Below are 16,384 nucleotides of genomic sequence, written 5' to 3'. Positions count from 1 at the left end.
AAAGGGTCTTAAAAGCCAATTTCTTCATTTTAGAGCTGAGGAAACTGAGACCAAGAGAAGTTAGATAACTTGCCCAGAGACATAGCTAGTAAAAAGCAGGAGTGATATTTGAATGTAGGTCTTCCTGATTTCATGGTTGGCACTCTATCCCCTTCAGCAGTAACAAACTCAAATAGAAGCATATTTTCCTGTGTGATACATACTGACTTTAAAAAGAACACAAATGAACATTATCTATATTATATTGTACTTTTATTTATTTTGTTAACATCTGAGTTTGACATCTATGTCCTATATCTTGCTGTTGGGATAAATGTAAAATCCAGTCTTTAAGTTTTAACAATCACTTATATGCTAAAATTGGGGGAGACCTGGCAGTTCATATGAAATAGACCTGGTTGGTGGTGGGTGGGAGAAGAGTTGTCACTTGTATGGTATATCAGAATGTTTTTGTTGACTGTTTGATGACTTCTTATTTATATGTTTTCTGACTTTTATGGTTATATAAAATCTTATTTTTCTTTGTCAACAATTTTAGATAGCACTTATAATTGTAGTTATTTCCATGAAAATGATCAAAGAAAATTTCTTGGTAGATGGAAAATTAAAGGTTTTCTTGAAATCTACAGTAATACAAACAACAAATGTTATTCTTTTCATCTTAGAAGCAAATGCAATAGGATTTATATTCTATTTATATTGTTTAATTTTAGACCCGTATGCTTTTTCACAATGCAAAGTCTAAATCCATTTTATATACCACGGAATTAAGCCTTCCAGAACATTTTGATATCCCCAAGAAAATCTACATTCCTTCTGTTCCACAAAGCAGACTTGAGGCAATGCATATGGAAGATGCCCAGACACTACAACAAGCAGGTAGGGAACCAGCAAATATTTATCTTGTCTACTTTTTATATATCCTTTGTATTCAATCAATTCAGTCAACAAAATTGTTTAGCACACAATCCAGCACCATAGTAAATGCTATTTAGGTATAAAAGAAGGAAGCAAATGACTCATCCTTTTAATATCATTTTTCTACATTGTTAAATTTTCTGAAACATGTAAGGTCTCAGTCTCTGATGAATTGAAAATTTATGTACTAAATGGATTTCAATGGACATGATATAACATACAACCAATGAGAATCTTTGAAGAAGTATAGAAGTGAATGATGCCATCAGAGAAATGTGTGATAAGAAAGAAAAAAAAGTGGGTTATTCACATCGTGATATTGAGGGATAACAGGTGATCAGCCTATGCTCCATTTCTCTTTTTGCAATATTTTGACAAAATGAGGAAGGCTTTTAGCACATTGTATACGCTCCTTGTGGTCAATTTATAGGAAGAAAGGGACAAAAGTGGAACCAGATAGGCAGGCAGGGGAAGTGTAATCTTTCAGGATTGGAGAGAACATCCAGTTGATAAAATCATAGTTCTAGTTGATTATTTGACACGGTCCTGTCAACCTAGTATTCATAATCCAAATAATGAGATAAGATAGAAGCACATGAAGCATTGAATAAGCAAGGCGGTTCAAAATTACAGATGTATTTTATTTATGTGAACATAATTTACTACTGGTATCCTTCTTCAAGTTTAATATAGATATATAGAGAATAGGACATAATATGAGGTATAGTTTCTGTCTCTGCTTCTAGCTGTGTCAGTAGCTCTGTGACATTTGGTAAATCACTTCACATTTCTGGGACTATTTTCTGAAAAATGAAGGTGTTAGTTCTAAATTCTGTGATCTCATCTGATATACCACTCATATCTACAATTTTAAAAACAGCCAGTAACATAATAACGTCAGCAGCAATTAAAATAATATGTGGTATTTTTCAATTTAGGCTTATTAACATTATGCCTAGCCTTAAATTCATTATCACTTCTACAAAAACAGAACTAAATATTACTTCTGAATTAATGAGTGAACCAAACTAAGACATAGCTATCATTTTATGTACATGGATGATGGCATAGACCTATATGGCTACCCTCTGTCACCTCCAAATGTATTCAACAGCTCCATTATCTTAAGATATCTTTTCCTAGTATTGTCAGTACATTATTTGAAATCTAGAAATGTAAAATTCTACATATATGCTAAAGAAAGAGACAAAAAGTTATAACGAATTCAGAAGTCAAAATGAATCAATAAATGATGGCAATATTTACAAAGAGATTGGTATTCTCTAGGCATGACATATAGCACATAAAGTTATTAAGGAGGAAATGGTGGTTGAATATGTTATCAATTCAGATATCAGTACTAAATGAGAAGATGTTTAAAGTGATTAACACCCACCCTAGTAGGTTGTACACTTACACCCAATACCAGTATTAATATATCTTTTTTTGCACAATAATAAGTGCAACAAAAAAGTATTAAGCAAAAGTCCAATATAAGTTAATGCATATTAAGTATATTTAGGGGTCATGAACAAAAGGCATCTATAGAAAAATTATAACTTCCTCATTAAAAAAAGAGAATGAACAATGAAAAATGTTGTCAGAGTACATAATAATAAAGTTAAAAATGTATAGAAATACATTTGGACTAAACATTTTATTTCCTAAAGCAACAGTAAAGGCCAACAGATATGAGTCACTAGATTTGCTTTGTGTAATCAATGGTGGTTTATCTCCAGACAGAGACTCTCAATCAATCAGTGAACAAATATTTAGTAAGTTCCTTCTGTTTTCCTGACATTGTCCTAGAAACTGGGGATGCAAATACAAATAACTGAGAGATGCCTACTCTTAGGGAGCTCATGTTCTATAAAACAACTGACATCTAAGAGTGCCATATAAAAGGGCACACCATGGGTGACTCCCACATGTTCTCAACCCGTAATATGGTAACAAAGAAGTGTCAAACAGCTAAATCAGCAGATTTAGACAGATTCGTTTATAGAAATGGAGGGATTTATGAAAGAAATTCTGAATCAGGATATTTCCATGAAAAAAAATGTAGAAAGACTATCCTTAAAGAACCCAAACTTAATGATCATTGCAAATTATGTGATGAAGTGATGGAAACTGTACAAGTTATCACTGTATATCTGTCAAGAAAACCCCAAATGGGGTCATGAAGTCAGACACAATCGAAAGCTGAACTAAACATGATTGAACATCAATAATTTATATATATATATATATATATATATATATATATATACACACAAACATATATAATCTCAGAGGAGATTAAAATTATTTGGGAAAAGGATAATGTATTTGTCATCCCTGTTGTCCTGTCTTCTACTAGATTCTTCCTGAAGATGCTTTCAGTAAGTCTACCGAAGATGAACCCATACTTTAGTGATCTTATCTAATTATAAACAGAAATTATTTTATCCACCCACACAGTTGTCTGCAGACAAGAAAAATAGCAAGATCATGAGAGGATAAAATAATAGTAAGAGGAACAACAATAACATCATGCAGATAATCACTTAATATAGACATCACATATAGTTTGCAAAGCTCTTTCCTCTTAACAACTCAGTGAAGTAAGTAATACAAAGAATATAATTTCCACTTTATAGATGAGAAAACTGAAGCTCAGAAAGTCTTGGTTACTTACCTAAGATTATACAGCTAGCAATAGACCTAGAATCAAATCCAGTTGTTCTGATTACAAATCTGGTGCTCTTTCTATTACCTGAAAGTTAGAGAAGAGAGAGAGGCAAGTATAAGCTGGAAGTATCTGAAAAATCTTCATGAAAGAGGTCAGACTTTAGCTGCACCTTGGGGAATATTGATTCTGAATAAGCAGTGAGGAGAGGTAAGGAATATTTCATATAAGGATAATGAATCACTGATTGGTAATTATTTATTATCTTTATGTAGTAGGTCTGAGTCTGTAGTGGAAGTATAATTTACTCTCGGATTACTCAAATCTCCTGTTTCTACTTTTATGGTCTAGTATTAAAAAAAATGCTTTTGAATATTTGTGTGGTAGAGTTCATTTGAATTTGTGAAATTTACTAATCACTATTGCTAAAAACATTTTTAACCTTTTTTATGGTGCCAATTTTAAATAGATTTTATTCTCCAAGACAATTGCATTTCCACTTGTTTACAGTACTGATGAAGTGCAATGTTGTTCACTTCTCTCCCTCTGCACACATTCAAGTATTCAGAATTCCCAGATTTACACAATAGCTTAAATGTTACTTTTAAACTGCTACTGCCTTGGCTACAACTTTGAGTCCTTCAATTTTTGAAAAGCTGTGTGGAATGCTCTTTCTTAGTCGACCTCTTCAATGGTAGGTCCAGAAGAAGCACCTCCAGATGGGGCTGCTCCACCCCCTGGGAACCCACCAGGCATGCCTGCTGGCATGCCTCCTGCACTCTGGTACAGCTTAGTAATAATGAGGTTGCTGACCTTCTCCAATTCTTTCTGCTGATGCTCAAATTCTTCCTTCTCAGCAGTCTGGTTCTTATCCAGCCAGTTGATTATTTCATTACATTTGTCAAGGATCTTCTGTTTGTCTTCATCTCCAATTTTGCCTTGCAGTTTTTCATCCTCTACAGTTGCTTTCATGTTGAAAGTATAAGATTCAAGAGAATTCTTGGAAGACACCTTATCTCTCTGCTTTTCATCCTCAGCCTTGTATTTCTCAGCCTCCTGGACCATACTCTCAATGTCTTCTTTGCTAAGACGTCCTTTATCATTGTTGATGGTAATTTTATTCTCCTTGTCTGTGCTCTTATCCACAAAAGAAACATTGAGGATGCCATTTGCATCAATGTCAAATGTTACTTCAATCTGAGGAACACACCTGGGTGCTGGAGGAATTCCTGTGAGCTCAAATTTGCCAAGCAGATTGTTATCCTTTATCATTGCTCTCTCACCTTCATAAACCTGAATAAGCACACCAGGCTGGTTGTCCAAATAGGTGGTAGAGGTCTGTGTCTGCTTAGTGGGGATGGTGGTATTGCGTTTGATCAGAATGGTCATAACTCCACCAGCAGTTTCAATTCCAAGGGAAAGAGGAGTGACATCCAACAACAGCAAGTCCTGCACATTCTCAGATTTATCTCCAGACAAAATGGCAGCCTGGACAGCTGCACCATAAGCAACAGCCTCATCAGGATTGATACTCTTATTGAGCTCCTTGCCATTGAAGAAGTCTTGCAGAAGCTTCTGGATTTTGGGGATTCGAGTGGAACCACCCACCACGACGATGTCATGAATCTGAGACTTATCTAGCTTGGCATTTTTTAAGGCCTTCTCCACAGGATCCAGGGTGCCATGGAAGAGGTCAGCATTCAGCTCTTCGAAATGGGCTCAGGTGATTGATGTATAGAAGTCGATACCTTCATAGAGGAAATCAGTCACAATACTGGCCTGGGTACTGGAAGAGAGGGTACACTTTGCACGTTCACAAGCAGTGCAGAGATGGCGAACAGCCCTCTTGTTCTCACTGATGTCCTTCTTGTGCTTTCACTTGAACTCGGCAATGAAATGGTTGACCATTCAGTTGTCAAACCCCAGCTGTAGACTTGACCTCAAAGATGCCATCTTCAATGGTAAGAAGTAGATAGTTTCCAAACTGTCCAACCATTACATCCATACCAAATCAACATCTGGGTTTCAAAGCCGGTGGACTCTCAACAACGGCTTCCCAGAGTTTCATCAAATCACAGAACACTTCTCAAAGTGAACCCCCAAAACAAAGCTACACATCAGGGCTTATATAGCCTTCTCCTGGCTCAGAGAATGTAACACCCTTATTGACCCACTGGCCAATCAAAAAATATCTAGTGAAAAACAAGCCTCCCACCCCAGGCTCCAGGTGCACTTTAGCTTAGGGGCAGGGAAGATATTAAAATTTTACATTTCCATTACATTAAGTATGATAGTTTAGGAGAAATATAATATGATGTTAGCATCATTCTGTTCATGATGATTCAATATGTAGGATACTGTTGCATTGGAATTTATAAAGCAAGGAATTTATCTTATGTACATGGAATGAAATTTGAGGTTAGAGAATTTGCTCCTGTCATGATAAATATATTGCCCCGTCAGAGGCTGTGTCCCCTTGATAAAGTCAGCTCATTTCTCTGGGCTTCCTTATATATTAAATGAAGAGTTTGTATTGAACAAGTTCTAACTTTCATTTCTATGATTTTGGGATTCTATAATTTTAGTGCTCAGAAAATGGAGACAGAACTCAAATTATAAGAAATGAAAATCAGTAAAAAAAAAACTTAGTTATTGTTTTAGAAGGATATTATATAGTTACTTTAGTGGATGACATCTTTTCCCCCCTGAAATCTAACAGTTAGCTGTGCACATTTTACTATGGATTATTCTTACACTTGAGGTATGTTTTTCTCTTCAGCCATTCCCTTGGCCTCTTCTACTCTAGAAGATTTGTTTTCCTTTAAAGCAGCTTAGCAAAGATAGGAAAAATGGTGGATGCCTCCTTCAGTGGCATCCCAGGTGGTTGGCTAAACCCCAGCCACTGCTTCTTATTAATTTGCCTTGGGAAATCCCAGTTAAAGTATTCTCTCTACCCTGGGAAGATACACAGAGGTATCAATTAACACTTTTTCTTCAATCCTGTAGTCAGACATGCTCAGGGAAAAAAAAAAATTTCAGAGTTTAAAATCTCTGTCTTTCTGTCTGTTGACCTCTGTCCCTCTGTGCCTCTGTTTCGGTGTCTATCTCTCTGTCTGTCCGTCTGTCCGCCTCTCCGTTCCAGGTGTCCCAATCATGCTTCTCTGCGGTATTTCAACACTAACACATGCCACTTAGTGCCTATTGAAGAGACAAAGTAAATGTTGAAACACTTAAATGTAAATCAACTTTTTTTTTTGTGAACAAAAGTAAGCTCTTCTTGGGGAGATGTAGTGGGAGGGGGAAGGATGAGACTCAGAGTGATGAGACTGTCTTCTCTGGGGAGAAATAGGAAGAGAAAAGAAAGGGAAGAGAGAATCCTCCCCCAAAGAAACCACTCGATTCCATCTGCCTCCTCAACAGACTTTCGGAGTTGAGAGATTTGTCTCCACACACGGCAACCATGAAATTCACCCACACAAGCTGGTGATCCCATGAAGGTTCCCCTCCCCCACTCCTCCTCCTCCTCTACATCTTTTCTGCATCTTCTAGCTCAAAGGTTCTTCCCCCTTCTTCCCACAATTTCACAAAGTGGATTATGGCAAGTTTGTTAGTCTACATCAAGGTCTCTGTCTATTGCCAAGGTCTGGTCAAAACTTCTCAGGGTTAAAGAGGGGAATGGTAAAAGTCCTCTGCCCAAAGCCTGCATTTTCCCTAGATCTTCTATAGATCATCTTAGTGTCTGCTATATGTGTGTCAAGGCTGTCTTGCATAGATATAACTTGAGTTCTAAGAGTGTCAGATATCTTTTTTAGGTTAAATTTTATGTTTATTTTTTTAGCTTACATAATTAATTTCCACAAGATTTTGAGTTACAGATTTTCTCCCTGTCTTTCCCCTACCGACCACCCCAAAACAGCAATGTTACTGTATACCCCCTCCCCCATTCTTCTCTCTCTTATATCCACTCCAGCTTTCCAGTAGGTCAAGATGGATCTCCATTCCCCAGTGTCTGTATATCTTAATTCCAAGTTGAATGCAACATAATAATAATAATATATTTTTCAATGTTTGATTTTAAAACTTTGAATTCCAGATTCTTTCCCTTTCTTCCTCGTCACCCATCCTTACTGAAATTCTTTTTCCATCTGGAAAATTGATCTTTTTAAGGAATTCTTCTCCTCATTGGCTTTTTGAGCCTCTTTTGCCATTTGATTCAGTCTATTTTTAAGTTATTTTCTTCTGTCAGTTTGTTGACTTGCTTTTCATTATTTTCTTGCATCATTATATTGGCTATTCAACCAATTCAACATAGGTTGTACATGTGAAGCTATGCAAAACATTTCCATAGTGGATATATTGTGAAAGACTGACTATATGTCCCTCCATCCTATACTCCTCCCACTTGTTCTATTCTCTACTTTGACCCTGTCCCTTTTCAAAAGTGTGTGCTTCTAACTACCTTCTCCCCCAACATGCCTTCCCCTCCATCATCCCCCCTCTCATGCCCTACCCCCTACTCTCCTGCAGGGTGAGATATCCTATTTAGGGTGTATGTCATTCCCTCCCTGAGCCAAATTCAACGAGAGTAAGTTTTACCCATTCCCTTTTGTCTTCCTGTTCTTCCCCTCCATCGTAACAGTTTTCCCTTCTTCTATATGAGATAATTTACCCCATTCTGTCTCGCCCCATCTCCTCCCATTATATTCCTCTCTCACCTTTCAATTACACATTTTAATTATCATCCCTTCCTATTCAGTTGGTCCTGTGCCCTCTGTCTATGTATACCTGTATATATATATATATACATATATATACACACACACATATATACATATATGTGTGTATGTATGTATATACCCACTCACATATGTATTCATATGCCCATATACCCTCCTATATAGACATATATATGCATGTAAACATATACACACACAAACACACACATTTATATTTCCTTCAACTACTCTGATACTGAGAAAAATTTCATAAATTAAAATTATCATTTTTCTATGTAGGAATGTAAATAGTTCAACTTTGATAAGTTCCTTATGATTTCTTTTCCCTGTTTACATTCTCATGCTTCTCTTGTTAATTTTTCATCAAGAATGCTTGAAAGTCCTCTATTTCATTGAATGACCATAATTTCCCCTGAAACATTATACTCATTTTTGCTGGGTATGTGATTCTTGGTTTTAATCCCAGCTCCTTTGACCTTTGAAATATCATATTCCAAGCCCTTTGATACCTCAATGTAGAAGCTGCCAGATCCTGTGTTATCCTGACTGTGTTTCCACAATATTCAAATTGTTTCTTCTTGGTTGCTTGTAATATTTTCTCCTTGATCTGGGAAATCCAGAACCTGGCTATAATATTCCTAGGAGATTTATTTTGGGGATCTTTTTCAGGAGTTGATCAGGAGACTCTTTCAACTTCTTTTTTGCCCTCTGGTTCTAAAATATCAAGGCAATTTTCCTTGAAAATTTCTTCAAGGATGATTTCTAGGTTTTTTTATTTATCATGACTTTCAAGCAGTCCAATGATTTTTAAATTATCTCTCCTGGATCTATTTTCCAGGTCTGTGGTTTTTCAATGAGATATTTCACATTGTCTTCTATTTTTTCATTTATTTGGATCTTTTTAATAGTACTTTGATTTCTCATAAAGTCATTAGCTTCCATTTGTTTCAATCTAAATCGGAAGGAATGATTCTTTTCAGTGAGCTTTTGAAATTCTTTTTCCATCTGGAAAATTGATCTTTTTAAGGAATTCTTCTCCTCATTGGCTTTTTGAGCCTCTTTTGCCATTTCATTTAGTCTATTTTTAAGTTATTTTCTTCCGTCAGTTTGTTGACTTGCTTTTCATTATTTTCTTGCATCATTCTCATTTCTCTTCCCAGTTTTTCCTCCACTTTTATTATTTGGTTTTCACAATCCTCCTTAAGCTCCTCTATGGCCTGCAACCAGTTCATATTTTTCTTGGAAACTTTTGGTGCAGTTCTGACTTCGTTGTTTTCCTGCCACTCCATGCTTTGATCCTTTTTGTCCCCAAAAAAGGAATCCAAAGTTGGATTTCTGTGCTTGCTTTTCTTCCTTTGCTTGCTCACATTGCCACTCAATTATTTGACTTTTGAGCCTTTTGCCACAGTAGAACTCTGCTTCCAGAGAGAAGAGCTTTGTCCTAAATTGGTGGGGTTTTCATAGCTGCCAGAACTATTAGTTGGCTGCCCTCTCTGAAGCCTCCCCATGCCCTGGCACCTGGTCACAGACCCCAGGATCTCCACTCTAGACCACAATCCAGATCCAAGCAGGTTAAAGCAAGAGTGATTACTCCTCAGAATGCTCACTTGGTCCCCCTACAAGCTGCAGACCAGGAGCTCTGAATCACCCACAAAGCACAACTGCCACACCTCATCTGCTTCTCTCTCCAGGAACAGAGGCTGGACCATAATCTCAGTCCCCCTATTCCCAAAGTCCACACTGACCTTTTACTTTGCCTTTGGCATTTATGGGTTTATAAGTCTGGAAACCACCACAGCTGCTGGTGATCCATTCTCATGATGTCTGCTCCAACTGCTGCTGGTTGGGACGGCCCTGTGGCTAAAACCATAGTCTCACAGTCAGGTGGGAGGGGGGTGACCTCTACTCCCAGCACACTGTGATGGACCCTTTCTGCCAGCCTGCTGGGCTGCCTTCAGCGGGAGATTTGTTTCTCTCTGTCACTTTGTGGGTTTTGTAGCTCTAAAGTTTGTTTAGAGACATTTTTTATAGGTATTTTAGGTGGTTATGCAGGGAACTCAGGCAGTTTTCCTGCTTCTATGCCTCCGTGTTGACTCTGCCCCCCCCCAAGTGTCAGATATCTTAAGAAGAGTTGTGTACCATTATATATATATATATTTTTTTATTTAAAAGAGATAATACCCATATAATCTTCATAGACATGATTCCATAATTAGTTTATATTTCATTGTTCAGCCTCAAAGTTCTGGGTAAGAGCTTTCCTTTGGGTTCTTAACCTGAACAAATTTTGACTTTGTCCTTTAAAAAATAATCTCCGTAAATAAAGATGTTGCCGGATACTAGTGAACCATTTATCAGTATATAAAACATAAAATCAAGCATTCCACTGAAAGGATTTTTTAGTACAAGGAAAGGATAATAGGGAAGAGCCTACACAGTGTTTGGGGAGAGGGAAAGAAACCTTAGGCTACTGCAGAGGCAATTGGGTTAGCAATATGGTAGCAGAGAAAGAAAGCAACATTATTTTTCCTTCTTGGAATGCCATTTTAGAATAATTCTCTATATCAGCTCTATCTAAACCTTATGTTTAGCTCCCTTTACTCCAGTTCTTATGCAAGGACAACTAAAAGCATAAACCCTGTCTTAGAACTCTGAGACCAAAAATAAACCAGCACATTACACTGTTATTTTTATCAATTAAGAATAAAGCCAAAGTTTCATTAATTTTTAAAAGGACTTGTTTATACATCTCCGTCTAACAAGGCACAATTTCTGCTAAGTTGCATTTAAGCATTCTTGAAATTTATTAGTTATTTGAATTAAGGATTTTGCTTTATTACTCCCCTACTTAGCTTACTGTTTTAATTAAATGTTGACTTCATATAATAATTCTGATTCTCTCAGAGATGTGATCACTAAAGCATAATGACAAGGCATTTTTTTTTCTTCCATCTCAGTAGTCAATCAGGGGTTATAATCTATAAATAGTTTGGAATAGTTATATGGGAAAGTTTTCCCTAACATTTATTTTTCTTCTAAGATATAACCCCTAAATATATACTAATCATCTATCTTTTTTCTCTATTAAGTTACAATTTTTAAATTTTATAAAGAATAGAATGATTTGAATCTAAGGAGAAAGATATTTTATATTTGTTTGTCATTTTAAATCTTTTCCAAAGCAGTTATACCAGTTATTGAATATTATTTTCTATTGTTTCTTTGAATTATTATTATCATCATTTTACAGATGAGGAAATTGAGAGCCTAGATCAGAGAAAGTACACCCAGAGGAAATAATTATTGGAGATGACAAAATTTTGAAAACACTGAGATATTGAACAAATATTATTTATTTCGTTCTGAACTTGAGAAATAAAAGAAGCATCTCTGTAACATAATAGAATAGAAAAAAAGATAATTATGCATGAAACTGCAAATATATTACATACAACATGCTGTTCTTTTAAAATAAATAATAAAGATATTGGGTAACTTTCCCCCCCTTTTTCTTCTTATCCACTGCCCTAGAGATGGCTACCATTAAACATATATGTGTGTGTAAATATATGTACATATGTGTGTATCTATATATACACATGTATGTATACACACATATATGCATATATGTGTGCATATGTGTGTGTAAAACTGTACTATACATACTTATATCAGTTCTTTCTCTAGATGCAGATAGCATTTTCCTCTATATGTCTTTTTCAGTTAATTTTGGGTTTTTATAATAATTAAATTTAGTACAAATGTACTACAAATGTAGCCAAGATCAGAAGGAGAGCAGAAAATTAAGAAAATATTTTTTATAGAGTTTCTCACATAAAAGTCTCATTTCTAAAATATATAAAGTACTTTGTCCAGTCTCTCAGAACATGAATCATTCCCCAATTGACAAATACCCAAAGGATATGAATAGGAAGTTTTCCAACATAGAAATCAAAACAATTTATAGTCATATGAAAAAATGCTCTGAATCATTATTGATTAGAGAAATGCAAATTAAAACAACCTTGAGATATCACTTTATACCTATTAGGTTGATCAAAATGATAAAAGGGGAAAGTGACAAATGTTGGCAGGAATGTGGAAAAAATAGGACATTAATTCATGGTTGGTGGAACTGTGAACTGATTCAACCATTTTGGAGAGCAATCTGGAATTATGCCCAGAGTTATTAAACTGTCTATTGACCCAGCAATACCACTACTGGGTCTATTTCACAAGATGTTTGGGGGGAAAAGTAAAATAATTTATATGTTCTAAAATATTTGTAGCAGCTGTCTTTGTGGTGCCAAAGAACTGGAAATTGTGGGGATGCATATATTGTATGGATATATACACATACATGTATATATACAAACATTTTATATGTGTGTGCGTATATATATATAGTGTGTGTGTGTACTTTGCAAACCTTAAAGTACTATAGGAATGCTATGTAATATGATTAATAGGTAAGAAAACCTAGGGGTCAAAAAAGGGATAGTGAGTAAAGTTAAACAATTATACCACCTGTACAGAAGAAATGAGATGAGTTCAGGAAACAAATCACAACCTGGAAGGAAGGCAAGCTATAGTAGTAATGGGAGGTTTCAACAATTCATCTTTCTGCCAGACCTCTGCTGAGAGCAGAAGAGCTGATGACTTTATGTAATTTGCTTTCAAGATAATTTTATTCTCTAAATGGAAGAGGGACTGAAAAAGAGAATTGCTACTTTGCAAACTATTCTGAAAAAAAAAAACACTTGGTGCCTAAAGTAAAAGTTATAGGAAACTTGAGAAGTAGCCACTTTATCTTAGAATATGTTATAGAAAGAGAAAACCCAAGAATGGTTTTACATACACAAATAATTTTGAGGAGACAGATTTCAAAGTTTATGAAAAGGGATGAGAAATCCCTGTACCTTAAAATCTACAGAGAAAGTTGGCCTAAAGAGGATGAGAAGATTTCTAGAGCAAAATTTATAAGATACAAGAAATATATTATACAAAAGAAAAAAAAACAATTATTTAGGTTATACAACAATTCAGTGAAAATATATTTATATCCATATACATCCTACATTACAAAATATATATCTATTCTTTTTCAAGAAAGTATACATTTTTTAGAGCCATATTCCATTTGTGGGTTCCCTTCCCAAAGTGTCTTCCAGTTCATACTTAGTACATTTGTTGTTGAAATTCAAGCTCATGAATTTTATTGCTAAAAAAAAATCACCTCATCTTGGGTGCTGGCTTTTGAGAATTACTACTTTAAGGTGTTTTTTTTTTTCAAATAGCAAGCATTTTTTTTCTTTCTACTCACCTTTAATTTTCCCTACTCCACCCCTACCCAAGTCCTTCTAACAAATAATTAAGCAGTAAATTTTTTCCAAACTGGTTGTGTCCAAAAATGTATCTCATTCTGCATTTTATAGAATTCCTATCACTTTGCTGTTAGGAAATAGTATGCTTCATTATCCATCTTCTGGAACTGTGGTCAATCAGAATATTTGTCTTTCAAAGTTTTTTTTTGTCTTTACAATGTTGATACTGTATAGATTTTCCTCCCCTGGAACTGCTCTCTTTATACATGTCTTCCCTGCTTCTCTGAAACTATTCCTTTCAATATTTCTTTTGGCATAATAATATTTTCTTACATTGATGTGCCACAATTTGTTCAGTGATTCCCTAATTGACTTTCATTTCCATCTTGCTACTACAAAAGGCTGTTACAAATATTTTTGTACAAATTGGTCTTTTCCTCTTTCTTTGATCACTTTTATGTGTGAGACTACTAGTAATATTACTGATCCAAAAGAATATACAGAGTTCAATAACTTGTAGTATAGCTATAAATTGTTTTTCAGAATGACTTTACTAATTCACAATTCCACAGTTTACTACTCTCTCTTTTTTTAGGCACTTTATTTCCTACTCTCTTTAGTAGCTGCTTTGGGAGATATATGTGAACAGTTTACTCTCTCACCTCTGCATGTTTAGTTTCACTCATTCTCGACAATATTCTCAAGATTTCTACTGAATATATATTTTTTATATTTTATGAACTCTTTGTATATGTACTGCATCTATAAAATCAGGGTATTGATGTGGTTAACTCAAAATATAATATCTTAGTAGTTACCTTAGTTGTTTCTTGAATGACTTAATAAACCTACTTAGTACTCTCCCCCCCCCCCAAAAAAAAATACTGCATTATTATCTGTCATTACAAGCAGAGCTAGCTTTTCTACTAATTCTAAAGTTTCTTTTTTTAAGTGGTATATTAGAGTGTCTGGGGTAGGTGGTCTATGGGAATTTTCTTTCCCATTAAAAAGGTCTGTGAACTGAGGAAGTTGGTGCTTTATGGACTTTAGCTGGTTGATGCTCAGAAATCAGCAGGGGATGAGTATTTTAGGAATACGGAAAGCATTGTAACACAAGAATTATGTAGAACATCATGCTGTTTTTTTTTTTTTTGCTAAAGCTTTGTATTTACATGAGCATTTGGATCCTTAACTGCTAAATAGTTTTTAAGTGTCCCTGTGGTTTTGAAGAAACTAATAATTACTGTTGAGTTCACTATCCTTTTCCTCTATCCTAAATAGTTTTCATTCTATTTTACATTTTAAATCTATTTATGCAAAGAGGATAGTTTTCTACCCCCACCAGATTCCTAAGTAAACTCCCAATTCTGATTAAACAATTATATCCTATGATTGAGTCTAATGAGACAAACTGCCCCAATTCCTCTCAAAATGAAAGTAATCAATGAACAGATGATGAAGAGTGTCTGAAGTCTTTAATGCCAAGAGAAATATTTATTCTAAAATTAGATTCACACTTGAGTCAGATGGAATAAAAATAACAACATTCTGATTGCTTGTGGGAGCAATTGCTTGTTGTCTGTTCAGACAGTTAGATAGTTTCAGGATGTTGAAAAAAAGCAGGATGGTTCTCAGATATATTCCCCAAATGTAGTCACATAGTTCTGACCAGTTTTCTTCAGAACTCCAGTTCCCTCATTTGTCTAATTTTCTTCAGGGTATCCTTTCCCTTCTCCATTTCCTTTCTTTAAAATCACCAAAATATAACAAAACTAATTCCTAGACACATCTTATTTGATTTCCTCATAGCATTGAAATTTTTGGGGGATGCTTGTATCATCCAAATCCTTTCCCATTAGAACACAAACTCTTTATACTTATAAAGCCTTTTGTGATTGCTTATTTTTATTTACCTTTTGATTTTTTCTCTTTACCTTTATGTGCTTTTCTCAAGACTATTTTAAAATCTTCAATTTCATTGAAGATACATTTTCCCACCTGTCAGATCATGTTCAGTTTTTCTGGGTAAGTTATTCTTGGTAATAACTCTATATCTTTTTGGTTTTAGGAATACCACAGTCCCATGTTCTCTTGTCCTTTATAATGATAGCTGTTGAATTTTGTGTGATGCTGACTGAAGTTCTTTGATATTTGAACTCTTTCTGGCAAATTGAAGTGTATATGTATGCTATGTATGGATGTAAATATGTACATATGAAAATACAAATGTATATGTGTATGTACACACATATTTTCATATGAATTTTGATGATGATGTTTCTAGGAGTATTCATTTTGAGGAGATAATGCATTCTATTTTTAATTTCCTGTTTTGGTTCTAAGGAATCTTGGAGACTTTCATGATTTCTTGAAATATAATATCAAGGATCTTTTTTTTTAATCATGGCATTCAGGTAGCCAGTGATTCTTAAGTTATCTCTCCTTGATCTGCTTTCTGAGTCAGTTGTATGGACATTTTCTTCTATTTTTTTTTAATTTTTAAACTTTATTTTAATCTTTGTTATCTCATTAGCCTCTATTTTATCCATTCCAATTTTCAGTGATTCATCTACCTACCCATTCATTCACGTATTTATTTATTTGTATGTTTGTTCACTCATCCATTTACTTATTTATTCATCTATTTCTCTTCCTTTCCTCTTTTTCCCTCCCTCCCTTCTTCCCTCTTTCCTTTCCTTTCCTTTCCTTTCCTTTCCTTTCCTTTCCTTTCCTTTCCT

At 34.9% G+C, this 16,384-nt stretch overlaps 1 protein-coding gene across 1 annotated transcript in view; it reads left to right on the top strand.

Moving 5' to 3' along the window:
* CFAP47 (cilia and flagella associated protein 47) overlaps window positions 1-16,384 on the top strand; it is a 963,244-nt gene that overhangs the window by 449,139 nt on the left and 497,721 nt on the right. Inside the window, exon 47 of the mRNA XM_069063838.1 lies at window positions 714-879. Within this exon, the coding sequence (XP_068919939.1) occupies window positions 714-879 (166 nt within the window). The remainder of the gene's footprint in view (window positions 1-713; window positions 880-16,384) is intronic.

This window comes from Petaurus breviceps, unplaced genomic scaffold (assembly GCF_028583685.1).
Source record: "Petaurus breviceps papuanus isolate PSGF00001 unplaced genomic scaffold, PetGlider_PUasm1.0 90603, whole genome shotgun sequence".
NCBI lineage: Eukaryota > Metazoa > Chordata > Mammalia > Diprotodontia > Petauridae > Petaurus > Petaurus breviceps.
Note: the sequence above shows the minus strand (reverse complement) of the source record. Positions and strands in the feature narration are given on the sequence as shown.